Below are 14,149 nucleotides of genomic sequence, written 5' to 3' on the forward strand. Positions count from 1 at the left end.
GCCAACAAAATGGAAACATGGTCAGCCTGCAAAATGCTGAGCATAAAGAATCTGACATCCCAGTGCCCATTGCTTCTCCAGGGAAGGGTGGTTTCTCCATGGCCCTGCCGCCACGCTGATGCTCCATGGAGTCTGGGTAGATGCAGGGGGGACCCCTCCGACATTCTGGGAGCAGCGGAGAAGGGGGGGGGGGGCTGGTTATAGGAAGGCTGCATTTTCCAGTATAGGCAGCAGGTGGCAACATTGGGAAAGGTTGCTCAGCTCCAGGCTGGAGGCTGTGGGGCAAACCTATCCCTATCAAAATATAAAATGCACATGCTTTTAATCCTGAACTCCCACTGCTAGGAATTATTCCACAGACATGCTCGCACATGTCTACAGACACACCAAGATATTCATTGCCATGTTGCTTGTAACGGCAAATGCTGGAAACAACCTAAATGTCCACCAGCAGGGGCTGATGAACTAAGTTATTCAGTCACATAAAGGGAAACCATGGGGCCATAGAACAGAAAGGGTGAACTGCATGTACTGCTAGAGGACTGAATCCACTATTATGACAAAGGTGCGGGACAGCGGGTATATTGTGCTTTTTACCTTTCTTCAGCTTTGAGATATGATTGACAACCAGAGCTGTGTGAGTTTAGGGTGTATTGCATGACTTGACCTACATATTTTGTGAAATGATTGCCAAAATAAGTTTAGTTGCCATTCATGTTTTCTAAAAATGTGAGAAGATGTATAGATTTTTTATTCTGGGAAGGCTGAGATGGGATGGAGAGAAACTTTTATAGTATACACATTTGAACTTTTAGAATTTCTTTCTTTTTCTTTTTTATTATTATTTGTTACCATGTGCATGCATTACTCCTCTGCTTTTAAAAAATATAAATTTGTTTTAAAGGAAAATTGACCTTCTTGGGGACTTTACTCCATTGAGTCTGGTATTTCTCTTACAGGAGGGCAGTGGGGGCAAGGGGCAGTTAAACAGAGCCCTAAGCTAAGCAAAATGTTCCTTTCTAGAACATTCATTTTACTGGATTATTGGGGAGGGGTGCTATTTTATTTGAATTTTTTTTTGGGGGGGAGAGGCATTTTTATATTAAAGAATCAGAGAATCTAATACAAAAACCTAATTCATGTTAAAGGGAAAATGCAGGCTTTGAAGGCATGTCTCCCTAGCGGGCAGAGGCACTTTTGAGGGAAAACTTGAGAGGCACTTAAGCCTAGGACCCTCTTTTTACAGATGGAAATATCGAGATCCAGAGATAGACAGGGCCTCAGCCAATTCCACACAGCATGGGAGGTCTGGGATTCGAACCTGCTTCTCCTTGGAGAAATGTCTATTCAAGTTCTTGGTCCATTTTTGGAATTGGTATTGTTTGGGTTTTTGTTGTTGAGTTGCAGGAATTTTTTTAATATATTCTGGGTACTAGATCCCTATCAGAGAGATGATTTGCAAATATTTTCTCCTCTTCTGTTGTCTTTTCCCACTGTGTGGCTTTGTAAAGTCATCCTTAAAAGCAGTGTTTACAGTGACATTCAAGGTTCGCAATTGTGCTGTCCAACCTCAAAGAATAGCACCCATTTCTAAATTTGTGTTAAACTTCTGTGCCTGCTTTTTTGAACTATTTCCTCAGATGACCCCCACACGCATCCAGAACCAGCATCCATTGAGGTGGCTGCAAGCTTCCTGCACCCTGCACTCACCAGTTTCAAATCTCCGCAGGCGCGGGCCCACCCCCCAGCGATTCTGACAAGACTGGTCTATGGTGGGACCTGGGCATGAGATTTAAAAGCTCCCAAGTGATTCTCCAGTGCCCCAAAAAATAGTGTATTCCAGATGAACAATTGGGCTCACTGCCTGTTGTTTGAAAATGTAACTAATATACTTACAAAAATAAGGTTAGCCTACATTGAACACCCTTTTAAACACCTGTGCATGCAGCCTGCTCAGAGCCACTCACTGGATGGGTCTTCCAGCACTGCTTTGTGCCTCAGAGAGAGTTCCTAGAGCTTTGGAATTTCGTAGCAATCCAAAGCAACTTCCATCTTCCAAGGGGTGATTTTGGAAAAACCAAATCTTACACTTGTGCAAATATATGTAAATATAGCACCTTGTAGCATTAACAGAATATTTAAATCGTGAGCACCTGGCTTTATTCCCTCAACAGTCTGCCCTTTTGGCCCCATCGCCTTGCTTTATAAACCAGAGCATAACACACCATTGTTTATTTGATAGGGATGCAAACGAGTGATTTGTGGGCCAAAGTTGACTTTTCGAGATGCTCGTGTGACCTGCACAGTGATTAAAAACTTCTTGCTTATATGCTGACCATAAAAAACATAAAAAGATTGCACATGGCCTGACCGTGCAATGGTTTGGCTCAGTGGATAGAGCATCGGCCTGCGGATTGAAGGGTCCTGGGTTCGATTCCAGTCAAGGGCATGTACCTTGGTTGCGGGCACATCCCCAGTGGGGAGTGTGCAGGAGGCAGCTGATCAATGTTTCTCTCTCATCGATGTTTCTAACTCTCTATCCCTCTCCCTTCCTCTCTGTAAAAAATCAATAAAATATATTTAAAAAGAAGAAAAAAAAGATTGCACAGGAACACCTGGATTTTCAGCTTCTTCTGTAATCTAAACTCCCTGCTAGGGACGATTGGCCAGGGGGCAGGGGCGGAGGGGAGTAGGGGTCAGGGCTCTGGTGGTGGAGCTGAGCAGAGGCTGCCCCTGGTCCCCTGTTCCCCACAGCGCCTTCCTGGCCCTCCTCCCTCCTTTATTTTACCTGCCTTCCCTGGAGGGAGGTAAATTTGAGACCTCAGACCGAACTGTCCCCTCCTGATGGCAGTTAGCTTGTTTGCGATATCTCCGAATGAAGCTGTGCTGAGTCTGGGGAATGCTGCTTGATGTTTCATGTTCGTTCCCCTGCTGTGTCAAGAACCACTGTTCGTTTAACACATATTTATTGAGTTACCATGAGCCAGGTGCTGGGGACACGGGTAAATCAAACAGACAAGGCCCCTTGCTCCTGTTCGCTGCGGGTGAGATAAACAATACGTCAACATTTAAAGGGCTTCCCTGTAGCCACTTTCCCACAGGAATTCCCACCCCCAGGCAGTGCCACCCAGAAGACCCTTGGCCTCATGGGAAGTCAGGGCTGGGCGGCCCTGGGCTGGGGCGGATCTGTAATGTCCACCCCTGTGCTCTATCCCTGCAGGGGACAAGGACCACGTGGGCAAAGTCAAAGGTCGCCTGTGGAAGCTGTTGTCCCCAGCCAGGCTGGCCGCCCGGGCCCAGCGGAGCACCTGGCTGGAGAGCTACCTGCTGCACCTGCAGGAGATGGGCGCGTCGGAGGAGATGCAGGCGCGGGCTCTGGTGCTGCAGCTCTGGGCCACACAGGTGGGCGTGGCGTGCGTGCGGGGCACGTAGGTGTGCGTGTGTGGTTGTGTATCTGTGAGTTTGTGCCGGCTTATAGGTATGCCTTAGTGAGTGTGCACCAGCTCCCTGACTCTCTAACTGTGAAACAGTATCAGGAACATGATCATTCACGAAGCAGAGTGAGGAGGGGGAGTGGACTGAGGGACTAGATCACCAAGGTCCTGTGGATCCTGGCAGGTAAAGAATTGGGTTTTCCTCTGGGTGAGTTGGGAGCCCTGGGAGGTTCTGAGCAAAGGAGGACAGGACCTGAGGAGCAAGGACCTGCAGGGACACCAGGAGGAGACCATGGTGGCAGGACCAGGTGGGGGCCATGGGAGTGATGAGGATGTGGAAAGATTCTGGAAACCAAAGGAACACAGCACCAGTGCGTTTAGTAATGGAACAGGTATTGGGGTGAGAGAGAACCTGGCTCCTGCCCTCCCCCAACCCCAGAGCCCCCCTCCTTCTCTTGGCCCCACCTCAGCGATGACAGTTGCACAGGCTGACATTTCTGGGTAATTCCTATCCCATCGACTCGCAAGTTATTTTTAGTTTTGTCTCAGAGCCATTAACCGTCCTTGGAGGCAGAGGCTGGCAAGAGGTGGGGGCCCCATTAGTGCCTAATAACATATTTATGGGCAGAGATTGGAGCTACAAACTATTCCCAGAATCCCTTGTGGAAATGACCTCTGTCAGCAGAACTGGACGCTGGCCTTGAGTGACAGACGGTCCGGGGAACAGCTTCCGTCAGGGCCGGGAAAACTGGGCAGGAGTTGGGGACAGGACATCCTCTGAGGTTGAGTTATGGCAGCATCCAAAATTCAGGCACGGGGGAAGACCCTTCGAGAACGCAGGTCTGGAGAGCAGGGGCGAGGCACTGTGTTGCCCAGTGGTTTCAGGCACAGGCTCTGTGACTGACCTGCCACTTCCTGGCAGGCGAGCTGCTTAACCCTTGGTGCCTGGGTTTACTCCTCCTTAAGAGGGAGGTGACAGTACCTTCCTCAAGATCGTGATGAGGGAGTGATACATGTGAGACCTGTAACTGTGCTTGGCCGGTAACTAGAGCTCAATAAATGTATTCCACAAATATTCAGTGAGGTCCCGCTGTGTACCAGGCACCCTTCTAGAAGCTGGGGGTAGAGCAGTGAGCAGAACCAAGATTCCTGCCATTATAGAGCTGACATTCTGGTGGGAGAAGACAGACTGTTAATAAAAAGTAGGTAAAATGTACTGGAGGGAATGAATTCTGTGGAGAACCAATAAAACTGGGGAAGGGATTAGCAGAGGAGAGTGAGGAGGGCCTACTCTATATAGGATGGTCAAGAAAGGCCTCACCAAGAAGGTAACACCTGACCGGAAACTTGAAGGAAGTAGGGAAGTGAGTCATGTAGCTATAATAGAATGAGGGCATCCAGGCACGGGGGGACTGCACGTGCAAAGGCCCTGAGGTGGGGATGAAGGTGCCAGACTCAGGGCCCTGTAGGCCATGGGGAGGACTTTGGCTTTTACTCTGAGATGGGAACACCTTGCAGGCTCTGAGCTGAGGAGCAACATGGTCTGTCTTCTGCTTTCAGGGAGTCATTCTGGTTGCATTGCTGAGAAAACTGTAGTTGGAGGAAGTGGAGGCAGGGAGGCCAGAGAGGAGGCCACTGCAATATCCAGGCCGGAGAGGATGATGTTAGACCAGAGTGCAGGGGAAGAGTGATTGGATTCTGGATGTACTTCAAGGTAGAGCCAATGGGATTTGCTGTTGGCTGGGACATTGGGGGTGGGTCTAATCAAGAATGGCTCCAGGTTTGGGCCTGAGTGGTGGGAAGAATGAAGTTGTCATTAACAGCTGAGGTAGGTTGTAGAAAGAGCAAGTTTTGGGGGAGAAAATCAGGAAGTAGGTCCTGAGTGTGCTGAGTTTGAGATGGAGAATGGCGGGGGGTGGGGTGATACCTAAATTAAAGAGTCTGGGGTTCAGGGTTAAGGTCTGGGCTGAGATGTTCATTTGGGAGTTGTCAGCGTAGACCTGTTGTTGAAACCACTGGCCTGGGGGTCACTGAGTGTGACGTTGGATGGGGAGGGGGACCAGACTCTGGGCCTCTCCAGTTTGGGATGGAGAAGATGAGGGGGAGCCAGCAAAGGAGACTGAGGAGGAGTGGCCAGGGGGCGGGACCAGGAGGGAGCGCCATCCAGAGGCCAGGATGGAAAGTATTCCAAGGGGTTGAGAAATGGTAGCTGCAATTGCTATTGTCAGGTCAGAATGGAGGCACGAATGATCATTTCAGAAGCTCTCCAACACTTTACCACATGCCATGTGCCAGCCAGCCTGCTGAGTGCTTTACAGACATCATCTCGCAAAAGCTCCCTGAGTCCAGACCCCCAAAGCCTGGAATCGGGCCGATGGAGGGGTCAGTGGGACATGCCTGTGCCCAGGGACCTATAGGAGAAGCCGGTGGCCTGAGGTCCAAGTCCAGGCCGGGGACGAGGCCCGATCTAAGGGGGTGTGAGCTGGGGTGGGCCGAGGAGGAGAACCCCAGCAGGGCCCAGCTCCCCTCAGCTCTGGGCCTTGGACTTTGGCTTCAGTGGGAGGGAATGATGCTAGACTACAAGTGTCCTCCTGGGTGAATGGGCAGCGAGTTCAGAATCTCTTATGGTTGTGTGAGCACACAGGCGCGTGTGCACCCACACTCGTGCACTCACACGGGTCTGTGCAGGTGGGTGGAGGGGGGTCTTTGTCACCTCCCCAACTTGCCACCGCTTTTTCCTGAGCAGCCTGGTGTTCCACTCCTGCTTTGTAATTAATAAGCCGTGGCCCCCATCTGACCATCCTGGCAAACGGAAGTGGCCTTGGCGCTGAGTTAACCCGAAGCTGAATTATTTATTGCCTGCATTCCCCTGGCTATTTGAGTGATGGACAGCAACTGACCTTGCTTGTCTCCGCTGGACCTGAGGTGCGGGAGGAAACCTCAGAGAGAGTCCCAGGTCCCCACTTGTTCTCCAGCCTGGAGGAAGGGCCTGCGGGAGGGAGGAGCCTCTCCGAGTGCCTGTTCTGTGGCCGCTGGCATCCAAGCTCAGTGGGCCTGCTGCTATTGGAGCAGAAGGGAAGTCCGGAGTCCCAGAGGAGAGAGTGACTTGTCTGGAGTGACAGGGGGTGGGGAGCTGGGATTTGAACCAAACTCTGCCTGGTCCCAGTCAGGGCTCGGTCAGCCCACCTTCCTTCCACGCTGACTTGCAGGCCCCAGCCCAAAGCAACACAGATGTTCAGTTGACAAATACCATGGAGCCTCTCCTACATACTGGGCAGTGGGCAGGGACTAGGCCAGTGATGGCGAACCTTTTGAGCTCGGCATATCAGCATTTTGAAAAACCCTAACTTAACTCTGGTGCCGTGTCACATATAGAAATTTTTAGATATTTGCAACCATAGTAAAAGACTTATATTTTATATATTTAAATGCCATTTAACAAAGAAAAATCAACCAAAAAACTGGGTTCGTGTGTCTCCTCTGACACGCGTGTCATAGGTTCGCCATCACTGGACTAGGGAGTGCTTAGTTTTCCTGTTCAGCGAGAGGTGTGATAATTGTGTGTACTTAGTGGGGGGATTGAATAAGGGAACAGGGTACCTCCTTGGCACTGAAATCATCACGGCAGCTAAAGAAAAGGACAGAAAATCCCTTTCACTGTCACTGATGCTTTGGTGCCTTTGTTTACTGCCTTTTTTGTGTGTCTTTTTCTGTGGTTAAAATCATGTAGTTTTTTAGTCCCGCTTTTAATTTGCCCTAACATTGTGTCGTGGACATTTCTCCGCGTCCTTGCAGATCCCTGTAAAAATCATACACAGTGAAAAGACAGTTTCCCCCCTCCCTCCCCTCCCCTCCTCCCAGCTGCTGTCCCAGAGGCAGCCTCGGTTGCCAGTTATCTGAGTCTCCTTCCCAAGCCGGTCTGTGCTTCTTCACATATGTCCCCTTTAAACACGCATACCGTGGTGGCACGCTGAGCCTGCTCTGCGTCTCGCTGTTTGCTTGCTTCCGGTGCCTTGCCTATAGTCCTTCGGTACCCACAGAGCCGGCTTCTTTGCAACGACTTCCTGTTGGGATGATCACCATTGATCTCATTGATCTCCTATTGATAGACATTGAGGTTGCTTCCAATCTTGCTGTTTACATCAGCACCGTGGTAAATATCCCTGTGCAAATAGCTTTTCGTCCACATGCAACTATGTCTGTAATAGAATTACTGGGCCAACATGACATTTAGTGACTGTTTAATATTCCATTGTTACTAAAGATTGGATAGGACAATCATTTATGGTACACAAAGATCTTCCCCCCAGATGAGGTTAGTTGGTATTCACCCATGCCTCATTTAAGGGTACCCCATGCACATTGTAGCCACATGCTGCACACCTGAGTATTAAAACGTTCAGCCAAAGCTAAAGTCTTAGAGCAAGAAATTCCACCCATTTTCCTAATTATTTAGCTATTGAGAAGTTTTAAATATTTTTTCAATCCATTAATAGATCTCATAATCATCATTGATCATTGCTACTTCGCTTTATATGTACACAATACCCACATATTTGAAAGCAAATATTCAGATATTGTATCAATTTGCTGCACCCTTACTTGACTCACATGTCCTTGGGCCTGCTGGGCATCAGCTGGTCTTGACTGGGCTCAGCTCTATTCCATGTGTCTCCCATCCTCCTCTTGGGACCAGTGGGCGAGGCAGGCAAGTAGAAACACAAAGGGTCTCTAAAGGCCTAGACCTACAACTGCTGTTCTGTTGATTCTGCCTCATTCTATTGGCCAGAGCAAGTCACATGACTGAGCCCCAAATTCAAGGAGGTGGGAAATACACTCTGCCTCTTTAATGAAACAAAGTGCACCGTCGCACGGATGCCGCCAGCCTCGGATATTCACAGTAATCTTAATTGACACACTTGGTTACTACTATTGATGCTTCTTTTTTTATTTTGCTGATTAGCTATGAAAATCACCTATGTGACCTCATATCAGTGATCTTGCTCAAGGTCAGGGATGCCAGAAATAGCCTGGAAGTAGCCATTGGGCTATGCCAAACCACAGTCCAGTTCTTGGCCCTGTCCTGAGGCTGAAGATAGACATAGGTCATGCCTAGATGTTTGGCAGGGGTGGGAACACAGGCCTCCTGACCCCTGCCCCTTGGCCAGGGCTGTGTCCATGGCATAGACCCTTCAGCTTACACCCAGGTTTGCTGTCTCGATGGTACAGCTGGGGCTCTTCTCATTGCAGGGGAACATGGGCCCAGCTGCCTTCTGGCTTCTGCTCTTCCTCCTCAAGAACCCCGAGGCCCTGGCTGCCGTCCGTGAAGAACTCAAGCATGCCCTCTCTCGAGCAGAGCAGCCTGTCTCACAGATGACCACCCTCCCACAGAAGGTTTTAGACAACATGCCTGTGCTCGGTGAGATGGCCAGGCCCTTCAAGCAGCCCCAGGCTGGGTCATCATGGCCCCCTAGGGTCTCCCGCGCATGAGCTCCCGTCGCCCAGGGTCCATCAGTGTCCTCTGACCTAAGGTCCCCCAGAGCCTCCTGTCTTCTTAGACTTGGCATCTCCATGCCTCAGTCTCGGCTGTGCACAGGCTCAGTGGGAGGTTTTAGGTTGCAAATGGCAGGAAACCTAACTTAAAATGGCCGAAGCACAAAGAGGACTTTATTTGGGGCAAGAAACCAAATAGTCCAGAAGTATTTAGCTTCAGGTACAGGTGGATCCAGGTGCTCCAGCAATGCCCTCAGGATTCAGTCTTTCTCCATCTCTCAGCCTTGTTTTCTGCTGGGTTGGCTCTGGTCTCAGGCTGGCAAGAGGGCCACCAGAAGCTCCAAGCTGACATGTTCTTGCCCTGTGAGCATGTGCTTCTCTGCAGCATTCCTACCCAAAGTCCCAGGAATGTGTCTTATTGGCTCTCTTTGGGTCATATGCCCATCTTGAACCAATCATAGGGTTCAGAGGGTTGGAAATATGCTCTGATTGGCCACACACAGCCCAATCCCAGCAGTTGGGAGTGGAATCAACAGTCCAACCCCTGATAGTGGGAGAGGGGTGGTCCCCAGAGGAAAACCAGGGCACTGTTTCCAGAAAGGGACTGACTATATGCTGGGCAGGCAGAAACAACCAATGGTCCTGATCTCTCCCTAGTCTTCTCTGATATCTCTCTGGTCCCCACCTCCCCTCATTGCCTCTCTTGGGATTAGACCCAAATCCTCAAGTCTAAGATCTCTGAGGGACCATAGCAATAACACCTCATGAACTTGCCTTTTCGGCCTCACTGTGGGCAAGTCATGCTCTCTTTCTGAACCTCGTCACCTTCCTCTATAAATGTCTTGATGGTACAACATGTCCTAGGGGGTGGCATTTAAATGGGTAGAGGACGGCTGCTGACTCTTCCTTGTACCTGCCCCGTGCAGAGAGTGTGCTGAGTGAGACCCTCAGACTCACGGCCGCGCCCTTCATCACCCGAGAGGTTGTGGCGGACATGGCCATCCCCATGGCAGATGGGCGGGAATTCTCCCTGCGACGCGGTGACCGCCTCCTCCTCTTTCCATTCCTGAGTCCCCAGAAGGACCCAGAGATCTACACAGACCCAGAGGTAAATGCCATGTTATAGAGACTGTGGGGAGAAAGTGGCTTCGGGACCAGCCAGATCTGAACGGCATCCTCGCTCTGCTTTTTGCTGTGTGACCTTGTCACCGTTCGATTCCTGGTCAAGGCACATGCCTGGTTTGCGGGTTAGATCCCAGTGTAGGGCGTGCAGGAGGCAGCCAATCAGTGATTCTCTCTCATCATGGATGTTTCTATCTCTCTCTCTCCCCTCTCCCTTTCTCTCTGAAATCAGTCAATCAACAAATAAATAAATAGCTGCCATAATTTCTTTAACCAATCTTCCCTTAATTGCCCCTTATGTTGTTTCCAGTTATTTCCTCTTATAAACAAGCCTGCGGTGAACATGCTTGTAGCTTGTTTCCATGCATGCATGTATGGGGGTGGAGTCAGAAATGGACGTTCTTCCTGTCGCAGGTTTTTAAGTACAACCGATTCCTGAACGCTGATGGATCAGAGAAGAAGGACTTTTACAAGGATGGGAAGCGACTGAAGAACTACAGCATGCCCTGGGGTGCTGGGCACAATCAGTGCCTGGGGAGGGGTTACGCCATCAGCAGCATGAAACAGTGAGTTTGGGGACGGGGGAGGGGGGGAAGCAGGGGAGGGGCGGTAAGGGGAGGCTCCTGCTCTATCTGGTTGGCACACACCCTCCTCTCCGGAGACCGAGAAGCTAAGCCAGGGGAAGGGTTTAAGGAAGAGGCTTCAAATGCCATCCACGAGCCATGTCTCGCCCACAAATCCTATTTGTGTTTTTAGAATATGTGCTAACTTTTAAGAATCAGAAGAGCTCACGTAAAAAGCCAGCTTTCTGATTTCTTTTGAAATAATCAGATCTGGCTACAGGTCCTTCCCCCTGAGCCTAGTTCCCAGATACCAAACACCCAGAATACCAGACACTGGACATCCTGTGCAGCTGACCATGGCCATCTGTCTGCAGCCACTGTGCTGCTCAGAACCTCGGCGGAACTGGCCAAGGGTCTCCGTGCCCTTTGGTTATTTTAATGCCTCTTCATTCTCTTCCCTTGACCCCAAAAGCCTTGGCCCCCAGATCACAAACAGATTGGGCCAGGGGTTAGGATATCCACCCAATCCTTCTGTCCAGCTCCGTTGTCAGTGTAAGCTGGGTGACCTTCTGTGCTCCTATTTTTCTCAACTATAAAATTGGGATACGGGTGTGAGAAATGGCTCACCTGGCCGAATTTCAATGACGGACTGGGAAACAGAAGCATGGCAAAAGTGAGACTTTAAAATAACACTCTCAAGAGCGGGTGCTCATTTTACAGGATCGCACGTGGGCCAGAGGGCATAGCCTATTTACTTAGACTCTCCTCCGGTTCCTCACTGGCTGAGTACTGTTTCATCACCTATTTCCTAATAGGTCACCTAGGTCTTGCTGTCTCCCATTGGTTATTTTAAAAAATGGCTGGGGCCTTCTCTAGTCACCTCCACCTCCCTTTGTCTAGGGCAGTGGTTGGCAAACTGCGGCCCCTTGAGTGTGGCTCTTCCACAAAATACCACGTGCAGATGCACATGTACAGTGCAATGGAAACTTCGTGGCCACACTCTCGAGCCACATTCGGCTCTTTGACCCCTTGAGTGTGGCTCTTCCTAAGCCTTAGGAGTACCCTGATTAAGTTAATAACAACGTACCTACCTATATAGTTTAAGTTTAAAATATTTGGCTCTCAAAAGAAATTTCAGTCATTGTACTGTTGATATTTGGCTCTGTTGACTAATGAGTTTGCCGACCACTGGTCTAGGGGAATCTTCCTAGGACATGTGTATCAGCCACGTGTACAGCTCTCACCCTCTCTCCCTACCCCCACATCCTGTTTGCTTCGGGGAAATTCAGCCACTGCCTGGCCACATGCTGTTTCTTTTCTATGAAGATAAATCAGAGGCATATTTCTTACACTGGCCATACTACATCCCAGAGGTGTCAGGACAGAGAAATGAGATCTTTCTAAACACTTAACCCACTGCCTGGCTCATTGTGAGCACCTAATAAATGTTAGTTACTATCGTAATTACTAATCGCACTATTGTTACCGGGTACGTATTACGCTAAGTGAATGGGCATTTCACACTAACCTCTCTGCCACAGTTTTATCTAGCAGTAAAATGGAGATCATCATACAGCTGGTTCTGTTCATGAGTGTTCCCAAAAATCACTGTGCCGTGAGAAATCACGCATTAAAAACCACAGGGATTGTGGGAACAATGGGGCCAAAAACCTAACCCGAGACACAATGAGAAAAAGATAAGAACCGAGGGAAAATGGCGGCAGAGGTTTACACGTGTTAAATGGCTAAGAAATACCCAAGTGCTACAGAAAATACGGCACTTCACTCTGAAAACGACCTGAAGTTCACTGTGGAAGTGGACCATGGGTGGGATGGCAGCTGTGAGCTACTGTGAAGCGTGGAAGGAGGGATATCTGAAATGGGACATTTGATATGAATGGTGGGGCACATAACATACACCCATGTGCACGTACGCACATGCACGCACCGTGAGCTGGGGTCAAGGGAGGATAGAGTTTAGGTATGAGTGTGTGTGTGTGTGTGTGTGTGTTGTGAATTCCTGCTCAGCTCAGCTCAGCTGGGTGCAGGTTTTGTATTCTCCTTGTGTTTCTCACAGATAAAATTGCACATAAGCTAATGTGAAATTTGCATTAAGCTTCACTCGTGCCCTAATATATCAATCACATCGGAACAAAGTCAGGTGTTATAGCAGGACCTGCTGTAGCTCCTACCTTCTAAAGCTTTCGGACAGATAGAGATCATATTAGGACACTACATGTTTAGCACAGTGTCTGGCATTTAGTGCTTCAATAAATTAGCTAAGTGGTTGTTATTTTTATCTCACTTAATCATCATGACAGCCTGCTAGATAGGTGTCAGTCTAACACCGAGGTCAAATCATTTGCCAGGTCACAACCCTGGTGAGTGGAGGTACCAGGATCCAAGTCCAGGTGTGGATACGGGACCCCCAACAATATAAACTCACCCTCCAGCATCCTACAGCTTCAGAGCTGGAAGGGATACATCCCACTTTAAAAATATATATCTTTTTATTATTTCAGAGAGGAAGGGAAAGGGAGAGAGAGCTAGAAACATCAATGATGAGAGAGAATCATTGATCGGCTGCCTCCTACACAGAGGGATTGAGCCCACAACCCGGGCATGTGCCGTGGTTGGGAATCAAACTGTGACTTCCTGGTTCATAGGTTGACGCTCAACCACTGAGTCACACCGACCAGACTTCATACATCCCACTTTTTTTACCTTCTTTGACCAGATGGGGAAACCGAGAAACTTGACGAGGGCCCCACGCCCTTAAGAGGAGAGACAAGTTCTGAATCCAGCTCTTCCATCCAGAGCGTTGACTTTGCTCTGTCCTTGTCTTCCCTCTTATCGTTCATTCAGTACGATTAGAGAATCCTTGCCGTGTGCTCAGTCCACCTTGGGCACCTGGGTCTCAGTGGGGGGATGGTGGGGGGCAGAGGAGCTGAAGACCCAGTGCTGACCCTCACTGACATGGGTGGTGCAGAGTAAGATAAGGCAGGTGGGCAGGAAGCAGTTGACATAAGGCAGGGCGGCCACCACATTTATGGGCACACTGATGACATCATAAACATGGTTTGTATACTTACTAGGACAGTTTTCCAGAAGATGGCAGTAAAGAGTGCTTGTTCTTGCAAAGTTGGTTCCTTTTTTTTTTTTTTTAATATATTTTATTGATTTTTTTACAGCGAGGAAGGGAGGTGGATAGAGAGTTAGAAACATCGATGAGAGAGAAACATCGATCAGCTGCCTCCTGCACACTTCCCACTGGGAATGTGCCCGCAACCAAGGTACATGCCCTTGACCAGAATCAAACCTGGGACCCTTGAGTCCGCAGGCCGATGCTCTATCCACTGAGCCAAACCGGTCAGGGCAAGTTGGTTCCTTTTGACAGTTTCCCCACAGACACAGTTAAGCGTCTCGAGGGAGGGGTGCCTGTGTGCGATCTCACAGAGGCAGCCTGTGGTTTAGCAGCAGCCTTGACCAGAGCAGAAGGTGAGGACTTCCAGGTGTTTGGGAGGGAGGGTGAGTGTG

At 49.4% G+C, this 14,149-nt stretch overlaps 1 protein-coding gene across 1 annotated transcript in view; it reads left to right on the forward strand.

Moving 5' to 3' along the window:
* PTGIS (prostaglandin I2 (prostacyclin) synthase) overlaps positions 1–14,149 on the forward strand; it is a 96,161-nt gene that overhangs the window by 76,222 nt on the left and 5,790 nt on the right. Inside the window, 4 exon segments of the mRNA XM_006758816.2 lie at positions 3,221–3,402; positions 8,685–8,853; positions 9,854–10,035; positions 10,464–10,615. Of these exon segments, the coding sequence (XP_006758879.1) occupies positions 3,221–3,402; positions 8,685–8,853; positions 9,854–10,035; positions 10,464–10,615 (685 nt within the window).

This window comes from Myotis davidii, unplaced genomic scaffold (assembly GCF_000327345.1).
Source record: "Myotis davidii unplaced genomic scaffold, ASM32734v1 scaffold935, whole genome shotgun sequence".
NCBI lineage: Eukaryota > Metazoa > Chordata > Mammalia > Chiroptera > Vespertilionidae > Myotis > Myotis davidii.